The 21547-nt window shown below is 37.8% G+C and overlaps 1 protein-coding gene across 1 annotated transcript in view; it reads right to left on the reverse strand.

The window, feature by feature from the left end:
• ANKRD55 (ankyrin repeat domain 55) overlaps positions 1-21547 on the reverse strand; it is a 51944-nt gene that overhangs the window by 17130 nt on the left and 13267 nt on the right. Inside the window, exons 5-8 of the mRNA XM_010725432.2 lie at positions 18876-18936; positions 14956-15084; positions 2399-2583; positions 547-714 (exon numbers count right to left, since the gene is read on the reverse strand). Of these exons, the coding sequence (XP_010723734.1) occupies positions 547-714; positions 2399-2583; positions 14956-15084; positions 18876-18936 (543 nt within the window). The remainder of the gene's footprint in view (positions 1-546; positions 715-2398; positions 2584-14955; positions 15085-18875; positions 18937-21547) is intronic.

Genomic DNA, 21547 nt, shown 5'->3' on the forward strand with positions numbered 1-21547 from the left:
AAAAAAGGAAACTGGTTAAGAGAGATAATTGAATAGACAACTAAGGAAGGCAGGCTAGGAAATTATTTGGAAGTCCTTATTCTGAGGATGAAAACATGAAATTTATTTCACTGTCTGTCTGGCAAAGCTTCTTTTTGTTCAATCCCTTTATCTGATTATATGAATACAGAGCGAATGTATATAGATCTCAAAAATGTAGAAAGCGTGTGTCTAAACTTTGAAACTATATAGATTTCATGCACAAAGGTGACCGAGAAACATCTATGCCCACATTTTCTTGGTTCAGAACCCTGTGCTGACTGGCAGACTAGCACTGTAACCGCAGAGATGAATCTTCAGAAGATGACTAATTTTAGTGTTGCTATTTTGGTGGAAAATTTGGGTTGTGAATTGCATGTGAATTGAACCATCACATAGGGCTCAAACCCTTCAGTTGCATACAGAAATAATACTTATAATTGCTAATACTTAAAGTACTAATAAACACTATTAATTTCTTTTCTAGTCAGTAACAACATGCGAGAAAGATGTGAGTTTCTGCTTTACCTGTTCTCCTGAGACAGCAGCTTAATGCATGCAGTGTGACCACAGTACATTGCATATGTCAGAGGAGTGTTTTCATTGATGTCTCGAGGGCTGCTATCTATTCCCAGCTCTAGAAGTGTCTGCACACAGTCAGCTTTCCCTGCTGCTGCAGCCCAGTGCAAAGGTGTCCTAGGGAAAAGTGAATATCATTAATACAGATTAATAAATACACTATTGAAGCTATTAGTGACACAGTGAGGTGTGTTTCTATACTATTCAAATGGATGCACAACAACCATTTTAAGCAGTTCACACTAATTAATCCCCCACTGATGTAGCTCCCAGTAAAAGGAGTAAAACCAGAGACCAGCATCTGTCTACATGTGTTTATTTAGCTGTAGTAAAGGTAGATATGAGGCTGGTGGTAGATATGAGCCTGGTGGATGCCTATATGTGGTATATAGTAGCATCAGTTTCATTTCTGGGATTGTAGAGTAGAAGGAGCACCTGAAGTTTTCAGAGCAGAATTTGAAATAACTCTTTGTGCTGTGCTCTGCATAAGGACAAGCCCTTCTCACTCTTACACTGAACACAGTTAACAGTGGCTGGCTTATGACTCTCCAGGAAGGTAATAGCAGAAGAAGCCTCCTTAGAACAATGAGAAGAACTGGACATCTACCAGGCTGTAATTACCCCTTTGACTATTTCTGTGCTCTCTGTTGGGCACAGACTGAATCAGATACAGTTGTCTTGAATTTGGTGGGAGAGTCAAACTGATTTTCTTGCTTGCAGAGGTTTGCACACCCTTGGAAACTTCTGTCCAGTTTCAGAATTGTAGTATTACACACTCGTAAAATTTCTAAAAGCTCCACAAGGAAACTACAATGTGAAAGAATAAAGATGACTTTTCTATGCCTGTTGCAGTCCCAGTGATTCCAGTTGAATGCAGTAGGAAACGTAATAGAATGGAAATATACTATGTATTTATAGTTAACAGCTTATCTTTTCCCCTCTCTAAGTGTGATACATTTTATGGAAGTAGCTAAGAACGCATAATAGGAGTTTTAAAACTAAAACTCCTAGGTGTAGTTAAGCTCCTCCCTTCCTCTTTTCATAGAAACAGAACCTTCTCTCTTACATTTTTCTGATGCTTAGAAATGTCTACAGAACTGTGTTGATTTTATTTCTGTTCCATTTCATTGGACTTTTCCATAAAGAATGCCATTATTTTAAATACCTGAAGACCTATGCCAAGAAAACTTTGGCTTTTGCTCCACAGAGCAGGATAGTGAAATCAGAATGGTCAATTGAGTCTGTTTGCATTAATGAAATTGGAAGCAAAATTCTGAGGGAGGCCAAGATATTTTGATACAGGGATTTATGATATAAGGGATTATTCATGGTGAGGATTGAGTGAGAATGGAAGGGGAGGGATTTCCTGATGGTATCTTTTAAGAATACTCTGTTAGCATCTGAACTGTAACAAGGAAATATTGACATTTCTTGAATACAAATAGCAGCAGATCACAGCTCCAAGCAGAAGGATCGCATTCCATTGTTTTGAGAAGAATGTCCATTTTGACTGAAGTTAAGTCAAGTGGTGACAAAGTCCTTTCATACATAATCTTATCATTTCCTACCAGAAACACAAAGTTAAAAAACATTCACAGTAGCCAGTTGTTATATTCAATGTGATAGATGTGAGTCGGACTGCTTTGCAGGGCTTCTGAGCAAACACACAATCTCTGTAAGTGCAGTTCATTAACTAGGCCATGGCCTGTGAAACAGGAAACATGATTATAGAATAAACAGACCTAGTCTCAGGTTAATAGAAAGGAAGCAGCAATTTCAGTTTCAAGGTTTCCATGGTTACCTGTCATCTACATCAAGGGCCTGCAGGTTGCACTCTGGGACTTTAGCCAGCTGGCTGATAATATCACTGTAGCCTGCAGCAGCAGCAATGTGCATACAAGTTTTGCCGTTCTCGTCATCGTAATTTATTATTGATGGTCCTTGGTAGTGGTCCAAGATGATGGAACACAGAATCCTGTTGCCACTCTGGAAGGAAATTTAGAGGAGAAAAGCATTTTACAATAGAGTTCACATCAGTCTGCATTTTCTCTGCTAGAGAAAAGTAAATAAAATGATAGTATTTTGTTTTATGCACACTAGCCTATTTGAATATGAAAACCAAAAGCTTCTAATCTCCTGCTGAGAACAGGATTTGCTTTATTAATTTCCTAGTTGCAAAAATAATAAATAATGTATCACTGCAAATATATCCAAAAGTTACAGAGTGTAAATTACTCAATGATTTTCTTTGAAATAGCTTGGGGTTTTAGCTGTTTTTCTAAGGCAAAGTGTGGAACAATATGAGCTGACATATTTCATAGAAATTCAGGATTGGAAGGGACCTCAAAAGGCGCACTCCTGTAAGCCTGTCCAAGTGTACCCAGACAAGCGATACCAAATATTTGCTCAAGTGGTTCTTGAAAAATTTCTTCGCAAATTTGCTTCAGTGCTTTAATATCGTAATAGAAAGTTTACATTGTTCTCTAACATGCAAATAAAACTGAGCATTTCATGTCCTATCTCTGCGGAAATAGATTTAAAAGATCATGATTTTTTAAAATAACAATATGGAAAAACTACTATAGAAAATTCTTCTTAGACCATGAAACTGGTGCCAACACCCCTTCCTTAAGCATACTGCATACATTAAAAGCAATTAGTTTTTGTCCCCATTCTTCTCAATGGAAGGCAGTTCAAATACTTCTTTGCTTTAATGATTAGAATCTCTGATTTCTATTCACACTCCTGGTTGATTTATATCTCTTTGTTTTTGTGCCAGTATTATTATTTAGATTAAATACTTATTTCCTCTAATTATTATTTATTCCTCAGATGTATTTACAATCAACTATTATATCTCTTCTCAGCTATTGTCTTGCTACTCTAGTAAACCAAACCCTTTCTAATTTTGCTTGCAAAATGTTCTATTTCTCTCTACTAACTCTGTCCTTTTATGTTTTAATTGTGTTTCCTTGGGGAATGATAATTAAAATTGTACCTAGTCATACACAGACATTGTTCTCACATCTTTGTACTAGCTCTAGCTCTTCCCTCTATCTGTGAGAAGTATCTCTTTTGATATGACACAGAACAATTGTTGTTTTATTCACAGCTGTGCCTCATTAGAAGATCCTAATTGTTTCATATGTCTACTTTTTTCTTTTCCACAGACAATTCCAAATGTAGATTTTCTAGTTTCCATTAAGAAGTTTTGTTATTATTACCAAAGTACAAGACTTAAATGGTCTCTGTATTCAATTTTATCCTATGTGCATTATTTAAGATTTCAAAATGATGTGGCTTTCCTTTTATGATATCTCCATTCTCTCCTGTAAATGTCTTCTGTTTTTTTCTTATTGTCAGATTTCACTAGAAAGGCTCTGTATTTTATGCCAAGTTATCAAAACAGTATTAAGCAAGACAGATTTCAAGGATTATCCATGCCAATATTTTTTTTTTCAGCCTCTCTTCAACATTAATTATTAATTACTCTTTATTTCTTGATCTTGAAGATATTTCTTTGCTTCTCAGTACCTTTTCCTCTTATTTTCAAAAACGTCTGCTTGCTCCAAATATATCGTTGAAATATAGTTAGTCATCCATTATATCTGAAGCCTCTAATGCACATTTTTTTTCTCCTCTTATATGATGCAGATTCCTGATAAAGTTGTCAGTATTTGTAGAAAAAATTCAGGGTCATGGAATCTGTAAGCCCCAGAGCTTCTCTGTCCAGCTGAGAATGTTCTTGGTTTATCAAAATGTATCCCTTTAAAACCAAGAGTTTTGTTTTGTATACACTTTGCTTACTCACCTATTCAATGTAGAGTCTACTTATGGTCATGCCATCCAAGTTTATTTTCTATTATCAGGCACTTTATAATATCATTAACCATCTTAAAATTCGTATTAATTCTTAGTTGCCTGAATATTTGATGAAAAAGGAGTATTGGTTTTCATGTACAGTAACACCTGCATCTCTTCAATAATAACTGTCTTTATTTTGCAGTTCCTATGCTATCAGTTTTTTTTTCCATATTAAAATAATTCTTGGATACATTTATTTGGCACTTGCATCAGAGAAATCTCTATCATGTTCAGGACTAACTGAATTTATTAGTCTACTATATACTTACATAAATTCAAATTTTACATTCTGCACATCAGGTTGAGTCTCTTAATAGTCTTGTACAACTCAACATTTGAATAAAAAAAATTTCCACTCTTTTTACTGCCATTTTATCTATTCACAGACTATTTTTTCTCCAATCAATCTTCCGTTTTCTAGACTAAACCATTTTAGCTTCTCTTCATGGATCATGTTTTTCATACCACTTACATACTTGGTGCTTGCTTTTGGCCTCTTTCCAATATATCTACAGCCTACTTCAACCACAGCACTCCAAATTACATAATTATCCCATCGTGACTTTCATTCTGCCAAAAAAAAGGAAATTGCCACTTCCTGTACCCCACATGTATTACACTTTCGTTAGTATGTCCCACAATTATGATTCTTTGTTTTATATCAACACTGTAATTTAAACCCCGCTCAATTTTTAATCCACTAGTTTGTTACTCTTCATTTTTTGCATCTTTTGCTTTTCACAAATCTGTGTGGAATGCTATTTCATTAGTTTCTGTTCATTCCTAAAATTTATTGAACCACTTTTAATTTTGCATTCTACCAAGCAAGTCCACTGTACTTGGTGCCTATTTGTTTTTACCTTTGGATTGTGTACAGGTTTTATATTTCATTACCTTACTAAATAAAAACAGTCTCATGAGAAGTCATTGTGGAAAAGGACTCAGAAGTACTGGATGACATGAAGTTGAGTATGAGCAAGCAATGTGCTTTTCCTACTAAAAAGGCTAATGGTGTTCTTGGCTGCACGTGGCACAGTATCAACAGCATGACAAGAGAGCAGATCCTCTCTACTCAGCACTCGTGAAGCCATTCATGGAGTAGTGTGTCCAAATCTGTGCCCGTCAGTAGAAGAGAGACAAGGACACATGGAAAGAATCTAGCAGAGGACAACCAAGGTTGTGGAGTACTGTTCCTGTGAGAAAAGGCTGACAGAACTGGGACTCTTCAGCCTGTAGAATAGGAGGATCAGGGAGGAATCTCACCAGTGTCTATAAATACCTGAAGGAAGGGTGCCAAGAGGATGAAACTGGGGCTCATTTCAGTGGTGCTTAGTTCCAGGACAAGAGGCAATGACAACAGACTGGAACACAAGAAATTCTGTTTGAACATCAGGAAGAACATCTGTACTGTGTGGGCAACTGAACACTGGCATAGGTTTCCCAGAGAAGTTGTGAAGATCTTCAAAAGCCAGTTGTACATCATCCTGGGAAGCCTGCTCTGGGTGGCTGTGCTTGTGCACAAATCCTTGCAACAGTAACCATTCTGGGGTTCTCTAAAAATTTTGTTGGGTTATCAATGAGCTGTCCCTCACCAAAGAGTATTTGATCTATCCTGGATGAGGTTGATATGAACTATATAATGTGTAAGATAAGCTTCCAAGATGACTTTGGTTATGTTATCCCTTCACATTTTCTCAGTGGGATACCTTATAGGGTGTTACCTTGATTCATTGACATTCAAACATACTCTAACAGCTTTTTATCTGAGAAAAGCTATTTATCTGAAAAAAACAATAATAGCTTTGAAGATGGCTAATAGCCTTCTGTACTGTTTTATGTAAGTAGCTCTAGAAGTAATGTCTCCTATTTATTTCCATAGAAACTACAACAGATACAAAGAGCACAATAACACTACTTGATAGAACAATTCTAAGCTTCAAAACACACATTTTCAACATTATCACCACCACTAGCTACACATTTATGCTTGTGATGAACAAGAGCTTGAATTCTGCAATTGTAAAAATCTGCACCAGGACAGGTGACCCACTATTTCACTGTGATGTAGGTGGCATCACTGCTAGTACAATGCTGCACACACAGTCAGCTGAAGAGATGAAAATCAGAAGGTGCTAAATATAGACTATATGATGTGTGTGGTAGCACAATCCAGCCAAGACTGGAAATATGATCCACAATCTTCACACTGGTATGGTGCCTGGCATTATTATCTTGCAAGAGAAAGGTCTTCTTCTCTGGCCCGACTCTGGAAGTTCAAGCTTTCAGCTAAGTCAGCATCATTATGTAGCAGTCAGAGGTGATGGTTTGTCCAGATTCCAGGGAATCCAAAGGATTAGTCCTTTCTTATCCCAAAAGACAGTGCACATTAATTTACCCTCTGAAGTTTGCATCTTGAACTTTTTCTTCAAAAGGGAATTCATGTGTTGCCATTCCTTGCATTGCTGTTTTGACTCTGGCTCCTAGTGGTAACCCCACATCTCATTACCAGTAGTGATGTAATCTAGAAAATTGCCACTTTGATCCCTGTATTTGTCCAACAGGTCCTGACAAACTTGCATAAGGTGTTCTTTCTATTTCTGTGTGAACATCCATGGGTCCCACCTAGCCCAAACTTTGTGGTATTCCAGCGTTGCCGCCATAATTTCCAATGCACCAAGGCTGATATTCAATTCTTTACAAAGTTCAAGGTCATAATTGCCTGATTCATGTGGATAGGCTGATCAAGATGCTCTACATTTTGTGGTGTGACATCTGTGCATAGCCACCCAGAATGCAGACTGTCTTTTGTGTTGCTATCGTCACTCTGGCCGCTGCCATTTTTTCCATATGGAGGAATTAAATGACACACCTTTGCTTCATGTGCACTTCCATGTTAGATGCCTTACTGTCAGACTGCTCCTCTGCTTCCATCTGTCATGCAAAAATGAAGTGTAACAGAATATGGATGGGAAGATTCAGCCTCTACTGCTATAACACCACATCCATCTCTGATGTTGCAGACCACTGTAATAAAATAGGTACTATTTTCATAACAGGCATTATGAAATTCAATTATTTTTTTTTATATCATCCAAGGGTGCTTTCTAATATTGTGAATCTTCTGCAAAAACTCTCTGGCCAACTTGTCTGTGGCTTTTCAACTCTTTCTTTTTAGGAATGCCTTCTTATCATTACATTTATCATGGTTTTTTTAAGTTGCACACAAATTGTCTTGAAATGCTTACACTGCCCTTATTCTTGAATTGATAGCTTCAAGCTGAGGTCACAAAAAATGTAGTCTTCCTGTTTAAATTTAGCAAAAACCCACAGTATTATTGTTAGACTAGGGTGTTCAGTGGTAAATTTACCATAGGAAAATTATATAGTTTTGCAATCTTTCTATATATCCCTACATTTCATTCTCCTCTTTTTGCATTCAAATTCTTTTCACCAGTGTTTTCTCACATTATTAATTATTTTTGGTTTTATGTTTTTATATCATTCTCCAAGGTTCTCCCCAGTTTAGTTCTTACACCTTTATCAGTTGCCAGCCATTATTCACTCCCCTGAACGACCTATTTCTTAGGTCATTCATCTTGATAAACTTCATTTGCAAAAGAGAAATGTACTAAAGCTTTCTTTTGCAAGGCGAATTCTCATTGTACTTTATGCAAGCTTTTATCTCAGACAGTGGCTAACAAAAAAATCACTAACATAAGGTTCATTAGCTATTACTTTCCCTTGATTACAATTTGTTTCTCTTTAGGCTGGATAATATAAAGTCCAGGTTCTGATAGTGCTTTCAAATTTAGAAAATAGTTCTTCCAGAAATATCCACTGTATGAAATACCATGAGGAGAATCATGAATATTCAGGATGCTTTTCTTGCTTTGACATTTTTTCTACTTGTGTCGACTCAATTTATCATCACTATTGCTACAGCCTTTCTTCTTATAACTCAATGGTTGCATACGCCCAGTTGCTATGTAAAGCCAGAATTTTAGTAGGATATTCTATTGGCACTTACCTAGTATCCTGTCAGAACATTACATTTTCTTCTCCAGATCTTCAGTTGTCCATAGTACAAAGTTTTTAATGTTAAATGCACTGTATAGATGGTAATTTTTTTCCCCTTGTCAGAACTCTGGTGAAGTAGGTGATACAGCGTCAAAGAGAGAACTGTAATGTGAGGGAGACTGCAAAACTGGCCTGTGGCTACTGGCAATGTACAGATGGGAGGCAGAGAGAACAAGTTACGGGCTGCTTAATTGTTTTCAGAAAATCCTCATAAAGTGTTTTTCTTCCAAGAGAATGTCTCTGGAGGTTATGTGGTTAGTTTGTATTAGTTTGCCTTTGCATTTAGTGTGAATTTTAAAATATTCCTATATTTTTATACATTTTTACTGAATAGAAATTTCTTACCAGCAGTCCTCGATCTTGCTTTTTAGCATTAGCATTTCACATTAGGGCTGTGTTTCCCCTTCTTCCACTTTCTCTCTGCATCTGTGAATACAAAGCTTTGACTTTCTTTTTGATGTCCTTCTTCTCTGACCTTGAACAACTTGACATTTTAACTATAATTTCACCCCTGTCTGTTGCAGCAAGCAAATACTATTTTAATTCCTACTCTGGGAGGTAACTTGTTTTCATAAAGAAACTCTATAAATGACTGTAGGTTAAATAAAATTTTCATCAGTATTTCCATCCTCCTCCTGGAAATCATCCCTGTTCATCATTGGTGCTCTCTGAATTGTGTGTAATAGAATGCTGGCTCATCTCCCAGTGCTTTCATCCTTCTCTTATCTCTCACAGACACATATAGTGTATTTTAATATGAAGCTGACTGTAGCACCAAGAGGACCCCTGAAGAAAAGAGCAAATAATGTTTTCTCCTTCACTGAAATAGTCATGTGAGCCACTACAAAGATTTGTTGAGCAGCCCATAGCAAAATGTGAACAGGTAGTTTGCCTGTGGATAGTTTTCAACTCCAGTTGAGATGATTACATTGGTAAAAATGCCTTCTCTCTCAAAGTTACATTTTTTGATTTTGAAATTCTGAGTTTACTGAAAGCAAAAATCACTCCACAGACTTTTCCCACATCATTCTGCTAGTTGAGGGTTGAAAAGTCTTGATTTTTGACTCAAGGCTTTGCTATCAGTTGTTTGTTCAGTTACAGCCATACAAGTAAAATAGAACTGTTCTTCTAATATAATCTTTTCCCTTATAGGGCTGATGCCACTGAAATGCAGTTTTTCTGGTGTTTATGTTGTGAGTACTATGGCTGTGTGTGACATCAATATATCATTTCCTCTACTGTAATACAAGTTCAGAATTTCAACTTAGAATAAGTGCGAGATAAACTCAGTGCTGCTTTAACAGTGAGGAGAAGTCTGGTTGGAATCAGATATTAAGGGTATGTCAGAGCTACACATCCGTATCTCATTGTAAAGAACCATGTCACTATGAAGGAATTTTATATTTCAGCTGAAACGATGCAATGTCTGTGATGGCAGCAGAGAACGAGAGCAGAGGAAGGAGCACCCTATGGTTTCTCTGCTCTCAGGGGACAGAGTCAACCAGGCGTCATGCTGAGGAAAGGAACAACCCATAACACCATCTTCAGCTTTCTTCCTGCCAGTGATGCTTTGCCAGGAGTTGCCTGGAAGCAGCCCAGGCACTTCACAGGGTGTGTTTCTGATGGCAAACCAACATAAATTAACAACGACTCTACTGACGCCGCTGTAGTTACACTGGTGAGACGCAGCCAGCTAATAGAGCAGCTCATTTGTCTTCCCCTAACCCTGGTACTTCAGACTCACACACCCACTGAGAGTGTTCCTTCCCGACACAGGGCAACCCAGCTTGGCTTGACTTTGTGGTACTTTTGGAAAGAGAAAGTGTTCTTGTACAAAATACTTTGTCTTGTGGTCCTCAGAGCACTGCTTGCCTCTGGTACAAGAAGGGTACACAGTGTTTCTAAAATATTTGTGCTCTCAGCACCCTTGTTGGTTGTTAGAAAAAGTTACCAGGTGACAGCCACAGATGCATACTTCCATGGCTACTGTATGTTGCTGCCCCACTTGCTCTCTCTTTGCTCAAACAAAAACCTGCATGACATACTGGCCAAGTCTCTCAGAGAATTTTATTTTCACTTGAATTCTTGTATAATAAGTGCATATGATTTATTGTGTTCCGTGCCTATGACTAAAGTTACTTGGCAGTTTTCCTCTCCTAGTGCGTTATGCGTTGTTGTGAGGACTGATTTCTCTGGATAAGCTATTTGTTTATGTGCTTTGAAAAATAGGTCACCTTTTTTTTTTTCTTTAGTAGCAGAAGGATTTATCCCATTCTGCTATCTGAGAAATTGAAAGCTTTACCTTCCAGTCCCTTTTTGTAAGCATAGGAAATTAGGACATTTACAGATAAAGAAAAGGTGCGGTGCATGCTCATGACTCATGTTCCAGCATCCACTTACAAAGTTAAACATACACTGTGTGCTAAGAAGACGTCTGGGAATGACTGTGTGCTTCCCTGTGGCTTTTGTCCCCACCCCCCAAATTCCTGCTAAGCTAAGTGGGAGTTCTGCAATTGATTTTCGTAGAAATTTGATTGGCATGAATAATTACCTTGTCAACAGCGTGTTCATGCTTGAAGAATCTAATGCTTAACAGTCAGTTATTTCATGTAAGGGCATTTTTTTTTCTGATGGTCTGAATGTGCTGGCAAGTTTGTATGTCAGTATTGTGCACTTCAGTATCACTTACAAATCACAAAGGGTGCTTCAGCTTACAAGCTGGCATAAACAGAAGTGGGGAAGTACATGATAGCTAAGAAGGTAAAATGGAATATCACTGGGGAATGATCCTGGGGATCAGAAGTCCATACTGTAAAATTATTATAATCCTCCAAATTCAAAGCTTCTGATAGTACTTGAGTATGTTTGTTTTTACTCAAAAGTATCCTTTTTGCAATTCCTCTTTCTCCTCATTTTGCAACTTAGCTCTCTCTACAGAGCCTTACTGCCATGCATGAGCAGCAGCTTTACCTTCAGTGGAATGACAGGATTTACCCAAGAAAAGGATTTTTTAAGGAAATGACTAAACAAAAAATATAAAATGAATCTGTTTTTCATTTGCTTCTTAGCAGTCAAAATTGTCTTCTAATGTCAGTGACATGAAAAAAGAAATTGCTGCTGTCCCTTAATAGCTGTCTCCAGGAAACAGCATGTAACGTGGAGGAAATATACCCATTTTTGCACGTACTGTGCAATGAACTCAGTTCATACATTTTAAATAGCCTTTTGAGATGCCCTGAACCAACATGGGTTAGTTCCTAGACATCCTGGAATGCCTGTGAGTTCACACCTTCCAAGAGATACAAAGATGTTGCTGTGCCTTCCAGCTGAAGGCAAATGAGTAACTCTGCTGTTCTTTTATAGTACATTTGAGATATTCTTTCTGCTCTCAAGAAAGTGGGGAATGAAATAATTGCATTGTTTCTATAGAGCAAATATTCCAGGTTTGTATTTTTTAAATGTTAATGCTGCAAATAAAAATATTTTAAAAAATCAGCACTGTAGCTTTGCATGACAGAAAATTATATTTGATGGTTTCTTTTAGTTGCCGCTTTCTTTTTATCTGGAGTTTCACATTTCTTAGCTTTACAAGAAATGATTGCTAGAAATCTTGGTTTCATTGTTTGTTCTTAAAATGAAAGCTGATATTTTTACATAATCATATGACTTTGGGAGCCAGAGTTTTAAGAAAGAGACAAAGAAACTTCTGGCAAAATTCATGCCAACTAGCAAGACAAAGTAGGAAGCCTCCAAATCTTCCCATACTTTTTCTGAGATACTGATGATACTATTATGATATAGTGGCACATAGTATGCTACTATGTAGTAATATTGTATATACTGTATTTTACTAGGATTTTAATGGCATCATTATTTAGGACTTAAATAGAATTTACATTTCATTTCAATACCACTTAACAGGTTCTTGCAGGATCCCATCATTTGCTGGTTGGAATGAAAGGAGAGGAACACCTGAGACACTCCTACTATAGCCTGATTTGTACCAACTCACATTTTGTGCATGAAAAATTTGTCAGAAGACTTTCTCACTTCAGATGAAAATGATGTGTGTTTCCAATAGCAATGTAACACATCTGCATTGAAGGCATGAACTCAGGCAGCAGAAAGTTGGTAGAGCAGACCTGAGGCAGGTAAGGTCTCCGCAGAGCTGAAGCTCTGCAGCCCCTGTTTGCCTGATGGGACACCAAGCACAAACATCTGTTCTTGGAAACAGAGAGTGTGGAACAATTGTTCTGTGCAGAATACTCAGGGGAACTGGGCTTCCAATAGTGGATGATGGTTTTTATGTGGTTCTGCTCTGTGTTTCAGCCCAGTGTGCACTGACTGCCTTTGCCCTGCAGCTTCTGAAACAAGTTTCTGTGCTGTGCCTGGTCTTCCCCTTACTGCATTTTTTTAAAAATGAAATTAAACACAAGGCCCTATTCAGACGAAAACAGGCCCTGCAGCTGTTACTGCCTGAGCTCTGTGAGGCTCTTGTTTGGAGATATAAATGCAATTCTTAAAGGAAAAATATCATTTTTCCAGGGGCTGTGGGAGAGGTTATTAAACGTTTTCTGAGAATCTCTTCAAAGAGCATGATCCTGCCTTCATCTTGGAGAGAACACTCATTGAACATACTAAAATGGATATGCGAGAATGAGGATCCTATGCAGCAAAGATGTAATAGTAGAGAAAGCCATGGCTGTCCAGAGTACCTCTTTCCCCTGGGCCTAGTAAGGCAACAGAGAGTACTGGCTGAAAATGTTTCTTCTTGGAAAAGCCTGTGAGAAATGCTCACAATTCTATTCCATGCTCTGGTATTTGAACCAGCCCTTCTTGACTTGTTGTATGGAGAAAAATGTGGATGGAATAAGTGATTTATAAGGCTTCATAGCAGGAATCTGACAAGAAGATGAGAACTGTAGTTCTCCTGCGCCTGCTTCTTCTGACTTAGGAGAGCAGCTTAAGGGGAGAAAGAAGAGGGATTTGTAATTTGCCTTCAACTGAACCAGCACAGATTTTGTGCATTTGCAATTTTACCTCTTTTTAAGAGTTGTTTTGCCAATCTGTGGGATATAGTTGGAGGCAGGAGTTAACAGTGGAGTTAAATCATAACATTCACAAAACAGAATCAGCAGGAGATTAAGATGAGTGTCACTCAGAGAGTCCTGAAGGGATGTGGATTTGCCTTTGTCTTTCTGTTTTATAGGCAGCTCAGCCCCAGAGCTCTGATCCAGATAACTACCCCACCTGTGGCTGCCTGCAATAAGTTTCAGATGGCTCCCACTGGAAGCAGCCTGCACAGGAGCAAGCCTAGACAAAATGCACATTGGATTTTAGAATAGATACTTTTAGCATCCAAGGCACAGTAGAGAAGGAAGTAACACAGGTTAAGGCTGTTCAGGAATAAAGAATGAAACTTTTGTTGAAATAACATCAGTTACAAAGGTTAAAGCATAATTGTACGTGAACCATCAGAGTGAGTCTGCGGTTGAAGCAAATAGATATCTTTACTCATTTATAGTGTATGGCAGCTTTTCAATTTCTTTGGTAACATGCATTTATAAGATGAGTGGATTTGGATCAGGTGAGGATGCAAATATTTAGTCATTGTAGGAAAATGTTACTGAATTTTTGTTTAAGTTCTGTTTTTGTCTATCTGTTGTGCAGGTGTTTTGAACACTGATACCGGAACTTGCTATGGCAAGTGAGCAAGTAAAAACACATTTATGTGATTGCTCTCCATTTTTCATCTCGGTTTTTCCTGCAGTGAGGTTTAACTTCTTAAAATGACATGGTATTTTATATAACTTACTACAACATGCATTACCAATTGCATGATAGTGTTTAATCTCATGTGCATTTATTTATCTGTGTTTTTTTTGTTGTTGTTTGCTTTTCCCTCTAATGACCTTCCAGGCGATTTTTAGCAATTTGACTTTTTTTTGCATAGAAAATAGGGACACACAGGTCAATGTGAATTATGTTTGGCTCTTTCACTTCCTTAATTGCCACAAAGCAGAGGTCCAAACATTCAGCCAGTTATTCTACAATTATAGCTGTTTAATTATGTTTTAGTTTGCATTTTCTGTACTTTCTTACCACAGGTTACTTGTAAGACTTTAAGTTGCTCATTCCTGCAACCTTGATTCAGTGAAAAAATGTCAGTGTGAGTTCAGCATGAAGCATATGGGTAGTTCCTGTGGGATAAAAAGTTATTCCAGGGCAAGAGTGCTGAGCCTACATGAAGTATGCCTTGCCCTCCAGAGTAGGCATTGGATTCCTCGTCCTATGCTCAGAAACAAAATGCTGAGGGTGTTCATGAGTGCTCTTAGCATCCATTTCTCTCTGTTTAGTTCAACTTGGTGACTGATTCAGTTCAAGCAACAGTCCAGAGAAATTGTGGTTGTAGCTTACCTGTACGGCCCAGTGCAGTGCGGTTTTGAAGTCTTTATCCACTAGAGTCAGGTCTGCTCCCTTGTGCAGTAGGGTCTGTGCATGCTGTGGCCTGTTGTGGAAAGCAGCCCAGTGGAGTGAAGTCATTCCCTGAAAGCCACAAATGCAGAGAGCAAATAAAGGTCATGCACAGTAATGCCCTTTGCATCTCCTGTAGCTGTAGAAAAACTAGACTGTTCTGAAACCACTGGGGATGGACTGACTCTTTTTTCTTTGCCTTGAACTGAAATAATTAGCTGCAATTTGGTAACTAGCCATAATGGGGAACCTTGCGATGATCTTTTTAGAGTTATTGCAGATAATCAGTACAAATACAAAGGCTTCTTTTGTACCTGACAGTAACTGTCTCAAATGATGTGTGATCATGACCATGATGGCCGGGGAGGTGGTTCCTCACTGCTAAGCTTGGGTCCTGTGAGAGAGGCCTGTTTCAGGCGTGTGCTCTGTCATAACACAGTATGGTGTTTAACTCAGACCATACCTTTAATTCAAAATAAGAATTATAAGCTGACTCTAATCAGCAAGCTAAAGAACTGCCCCAGTGATGTTAACAAAAGGACTCACAATATAAACATCTAACAATTACAGTTTATATTCAGAGAATCATAGAATCACAGAATCATTAAGGTTGAAAAGACCTCTAATATCATTGCAACCATCAACCCACCATCACCATGCCCACTAATCATGTCTCTCAGTGCCATATCTACGTGTTTCCTGAACACCTCCAGGGATATTAATTCCACCTTTTCCCTGGGCAGTCTGTTCCAATGCATTACCACTCAATCAGAGAATAAATTATTCCTAAAATCCAACCTGAACCTCCCCTGGTGCAACTTGAGGCCATTATCTCTCATTTAGGAAGAAAACAGTGATGGATCTGCATTTTCATTCCATCTTAGTAGTGTTCTGTCAGTCTCTATTCATAGAATTCGTGATGTGTTAATTTCACCTTCATCAACATTGTTTTATACACCCATTGTTTATTCTAAGTCCATAATAGTAAAGATGTTTCTAATTCAACATGTTTCTTAAAATTCATTCAGATTATTCAGATGTGGTAACTTTTTAATTTGAGCAGACGTGCTTACTATCTTTTACTACTGAAACTGTATGTCAAGGGTCTTGCCTGGGATCCAAAATGGTAAAAAAAAAAAACCCACAAATGTTAAGTGGAAAAGAAATTGGAACTTGAGTGGAACCTCATAAATCTAGTTAACAACAATTTGGATTAAACACAAGCTATAAAACATCAATGCAGACAAGCTAATCAGTGCATAAATACTAAAAGTGGTTAGCAGTGATTTTCTAAGTGAAAGCTTGAACCCCTTAACTTTTATTTCTCTGAACTATCAGATATATTATAACTCTTTTCAAGTCCTCGGGTGGGTTAAATATGGGTGATGACAAAATAAAACAATTGAACAAGAGCAGTTTTGTTTTTAGTTAGGTTTTCCAAATCTTAATCATGGGGGTTTTCGTTTCGTAAAACCAGAAATGAGGATTTAATCCTGTCTCACTGAAATTAATGAGAGTTCTACCATTGATGTCAGTGGGCACGTGTTTTTGGTACTGGGAACCCAGTATCATTGATGGGCTCCCACACCCTGTGGGTACTATTAAGGGAGAATTCAGTGAGGTAATCTCCATCTGGGACATGGATCCTTGCACCTAGCTCTGGACAGTCAGAACAATCACTGAAATTGGGGAAGCTGCAGTGTATCAGGCCAGATTTTTGTCATCTACTCTCAGTCGATACTGGCAAAAAGCAAGATTCTTGAAAAATCAGATTTCTGTTCTTACTATTGCTATCAGCTGAGACAGATATAACATGAGAGAATTTAAGAACTGTGCTTAGAGATCAAAGTTTTCCCAGGGTCAGTAGAAAATACTTAGAGAAATATTAAGAAATAAGGCTTAGTGATACACAATAATATAACATCTGATAATCACACTAAGGACTTCCTATGCCATCCAGACCTCCAAAGGATAACCATACATTTTGTGAAAAAGCGTTTTCTTTCATTTCCTGTAAAACTGCTGTCAGATGATTTCTTTGGGTGTCCCCATCATTTTAGATGTAAAAAACAGTGAATAATCATGCTCTTTGCATCTTCTCCATAGCATTTATGATGCTGTGGACTTATATTATACTGTCCCTCTGTCAGAGCTGAATGTCCTTTCATAGTTTGTGTGTTCTAATTATTGACCTGCCTGTAAAAGGAAGCCATTCTATAATAATCTTTGCAGATCTTTTCTGTTCCTTTTGCTGTACACCCTTTTTCAGATGACACTTGCAGCAAGCATTAAAGGTGTGGGCACACCAAGGATTGAGACAGAGCACAATGCTGTTTCCTGTTTTGTTCTCTTTTTCTTTTCTAATAATTTGTGTGTTCCACGTGTCCTTTCAGAGCGCCCACAAGAGCATAGAAGACTGAGCTGGTGGTAGCAGCACACCCAATGTGGGCAAGGGCCAACCTGCTCATAACCATCTGATTTGTACACCCTTCAGCGTCATCTGTGCTTTTGAGAGGGAGCATGGGGGTGATAACAGAAATGTCAAAGCTGCAGGGCTGTAAAGATCTAGAAATATGTAATATTAAAATAATAAAGTTCCTAAATTGTGCATTTATAAAAAAATATACAGCAATAAGATACATAAAAGGAGAAAAAAAGAAAAATGTAGATGATTGATCAGCAGTTTGATAACCACAGACAGATGGAATCCAGCAAATGGGGACCTGAAGCAGTCAGCAGCTATGTTTGCCTCTGCGAAGTGTAGTGTGATATCAGTTTTGCTGATATTTTGGCTTTTTCAGAGAATGTTTCTTTCTATCGTGATCTTAGAATGTTTCATAAGTACATCTACAGAAAGCTATGGTTGTGGAAACCAAATGAAACTTTCAGATGTACTTTTTACTGATACATATTCATGCATTGATCAGTGTGTTTCTCTAAAGTAGAAGACGGGAAATCTGAAGTGCTTTACTTGTGCCAAGAGAACAGCTCTGTTAGCTGAAATCGTCTATGAGGATCCACACTTCTCAGAAAACATTGAATATTCAGGGCCTAATACTGACGGTTGAACAAATGTCTTCCCTTTGCCAGGTGACTGCGAGCTGGATAAAAGTTCCAAATTGCATTCAGTGATGCACTGCAATCACTATGGATTGAAATTGTCATCCATGATTCCATGCAATTCATTAGCAATGTAACTCCATGCCAAGACAAACCAGATATCTGGTTTAGGTTGCTGTAAACAGTCTGCAAACCACCCTGTGGACATTGGAGGCTCATGTGAAGAGGGAAAATCGGCAGCTCAGTGGTGGGTCTGGCACCATGAAGATGAGAAGCATCTTTGAGTGTTTGCTAGTGTGAAGAGAAACATATGGAAAGACATACAGAGTCTCTCTTGTGCCTTGGCTTCTCTATCTGGACAGTACATCTGGGGAGCTGACACTCTCCTGTGCGTGCATGCAGGGTGCAGTTATTTAAGGATCAGACGATTTTTTGTCTTTCTGTAATTCTCCTGTGCTATATTAGGTTTCTGATATTTTTCTTGAGAATTTAATTCTTGATGATTGGACGTTTGGAAAAATTGAAAATTAAGCCCATTATCTAACTTAGGAAGAATCAAAAGCGGTTTATGTCTTGGCAAGTGAGAGAAGAGAACTGAACATGGAGAAATTTTATTAGTCTAAAGATGCATCATGCACGGTGGGAAGAATGAGATAGGGCTCTGCATGGTTTAGCAAAATGCATTATAGAAAAATTTGGCTTATGCATACTCTCATCATAAAGTTCAGTGGACTCCTTCTGCACAGCATGAACTGTATGATCCCAGGACCTGAGACAGTGGTTTATGGCACAAGCTCACTCACCTCATTGTCCTGATGATTAATTTCGCTAAGATTTGACTGCTGCAGGAGCACGTTCAGAAGCCTGTGGAAGCAATGACATAATCAGTGTACAGAACTACTGACTAAACCTGAAATTTTGACATTGTTTGGGAAAGAAGATGTGCAATTTCAAGACAAAGTAGTCTTAGTGATGGGCACAGGTCAGCATCTTAGGTCTGGGCTAGAAAAGCAGTTGAGACTTTATAGCATACTGTAACTGCCAGAAGTTTTGTGCTGGGAATCAAAAGCAGATCCGCTAGGAAGTATTCTTATATTGATTGTCAGGGTGAATCAGAGCATATTATATTAAATGTGTGCAATTTTTTTAGAAATTCATCCTCATTCTACTTTATAAACTTTTAAACAAACAGAAATGTTAATGTTTACAAAAATGATTTCTAGTGCTCCTTAACTCTCAGAGTAATGCGATATTGTGTATGCGCTTGAGTGTGTGTTTGTATACATGCATACAAACTGTAACAGTTACACATGCACTAACCAATTGCATTTGCCAAGGTTTTACAGTATTTTTGCTGGGATAGAGCCATTGTCATGGTATAAAATGCAGCAGTGCACTGGTTTGCTTTTGTTATGGGATATCAGACTACTCCCCTCTGGTGGAGGGAACAGCTACAATAAATAGTCACTGAAATATTAAGTGCAGTGATGTTTTTAACGCTGCAAAGGCTTTGCTTTTTCTTATGGCCTCCTATGAAGATGTTCTGAAATCACTATAGCTTTAGAGAAGATGATTATGTTTCATACTAGAACCAAAATTGTTTTGAGTAGATGAGTAGACCGTGGAAATGACTGTAACAAATAGTCTGTAACAAAGCCAAATCACATGGATGTTGTGGTAGATGTACTGTTTTTCTGATCTTAGCAAACGGAAAGATACTTATATAGTGAATCCCTAAATAAGATCGTAATGCAAAAATGTGGCTCATCTGAAGATGCAGATTTGTAATAAAGCTTCAAAACAGACTTTAAAATATATTTTATTATTATATATATATATTTTTTTTTGCAAGGACGTTAATAGAAAATTAAGTACCACCTTGAAGTGGGAATTCTGATAAACAAACAGATAATGCACGGATGAATGTATGCAACCATGCATTGATTCTCAGACCTAGAGTACTAAACAAAAATCTTTTGTTAATTTCATGAGGGTAAACTTTAACATCTTCCATTTTTCAGATTGAACTGTGCTCATCAGATCATTTTGAGAGTGTTGCATGAGAAATTTTTTTTCTTTTCTCAGAAGTAAACAACTAGACGTTATTCAAAAGAATTTATTGTTGCTTAGGGATGATTTGTCTGTTCTGCTGGGGAAAAATCTTAACTGTTTGTCAACTGTTTGTCCTTCAGCGGACAGGAAGTCCAGCTTTATTTTTTTTCTAACTAGTGTATCTCTAAACGGTGAAGACTGTAAATCTCAGCACTTTATCAGGGCATCAAGGCCATTTACATATGAGTGTATTCATTTGTAGTAAATGGGCGCTACACCTCCTTTTCTTAATCACATAATGAATGAATGGTATTGTGGACTCAAAGTATGGAAACTGAAGAGAAGGAATTTTTATAATTGTGATTAATTTGAAAAAAGCAAAGTGGTAAAGCAGAGACATTTTATAGTCAATTGGCTCAATAAACTCCAACCAGAATCTAAGAAATTCACTATTTGAAAGCAAGTCTAAGTAAATGAGGGCTACTGAGCAAAGATAACATGAGATTACTATAGTATGCTTGTAAAACCCCTTTATTTTTTTAGTTTTGTGATCATTAAGTTACACGGTTCTGTAGTTTAACCTCAGATATCTTTGAAGAAACCAGTGTAGAGAAGGACATGTCACTCTTTGAGTATAAAGCATCTATCAACAACTCTTGGCTCCCTTGAATTCTATATAGCAACAGCAGGACTAGCATTCAATGTGTAGATATTTGGCCATCCTAACTGAGATTTCTCTGTTACCTGTTCTAAAAGCTAGAGATCAGTAAGTTCGTGGATTCCCTTTCCACCTTTTCTGTCACGTAGAACACGTATTGATGCAAATGAATCCATTATCACATTAAGATGCAGAATCATAGAATCACAAGGTTGGAAGGGACTTACAAGATCACCTAGTCCAAGCTAGCTGATCACAGTCTCCGGCATTATGTGTGGTTCATGCACTGGAAACACATAGGGTTTAGCAGAGCATTCCCAGATTTTAAAGTTTAGCTGAAAAAGCACTTCCTAACACACCATTACATTTGCCCTTTTGGTAATGACACGGCATTCAGTAGAATGGCAATGGCCAGGATGGAAAAGCTGGGCATGGGTAACCCCAGATGTAAAAGAATTAAACTGCTGACAAATTCCTATTTAGAGTAAAAGTATTTCTGTGTCCATGAAGAATATGAAAAATGTTCAGGGAGTGCTGTGTGCTGCAGTTAAACTATAGTTGCACCCTTTCGAGTAGCAGCATGGCAGAATTGTACAAATGCAGATAAATGCACTCACACTATTGCAGAAGCTTCGAACTATTTCCTCAAAGTAATGCACAGAAAGCAGTGATGAATGTGGAAAATGAAAAAAACTGTCAAAAGGACTGTGAAATAAGATCAGCAGAAGTGCAGAGAGCTCCGGTCTGATATGGTTACAAAAAAAA

The sequence above is a fragment of the Meleagris gallopavo genome, chromosome Z (genome assembly GCF_000146605.3).
Source record: "Meleagris gallopavo isolate NT-WF06-2002-E0010 breed Aviagen turkey brand Nicholas breeding stock chromosome Z, Turkey_5.1, whole genome shotgun sequence".
NCBI lineage: Eukaryota > Metazoa > Chordata > Aves > Galliformes > Phasianidae > Meleagris > Meleagris gallopavo.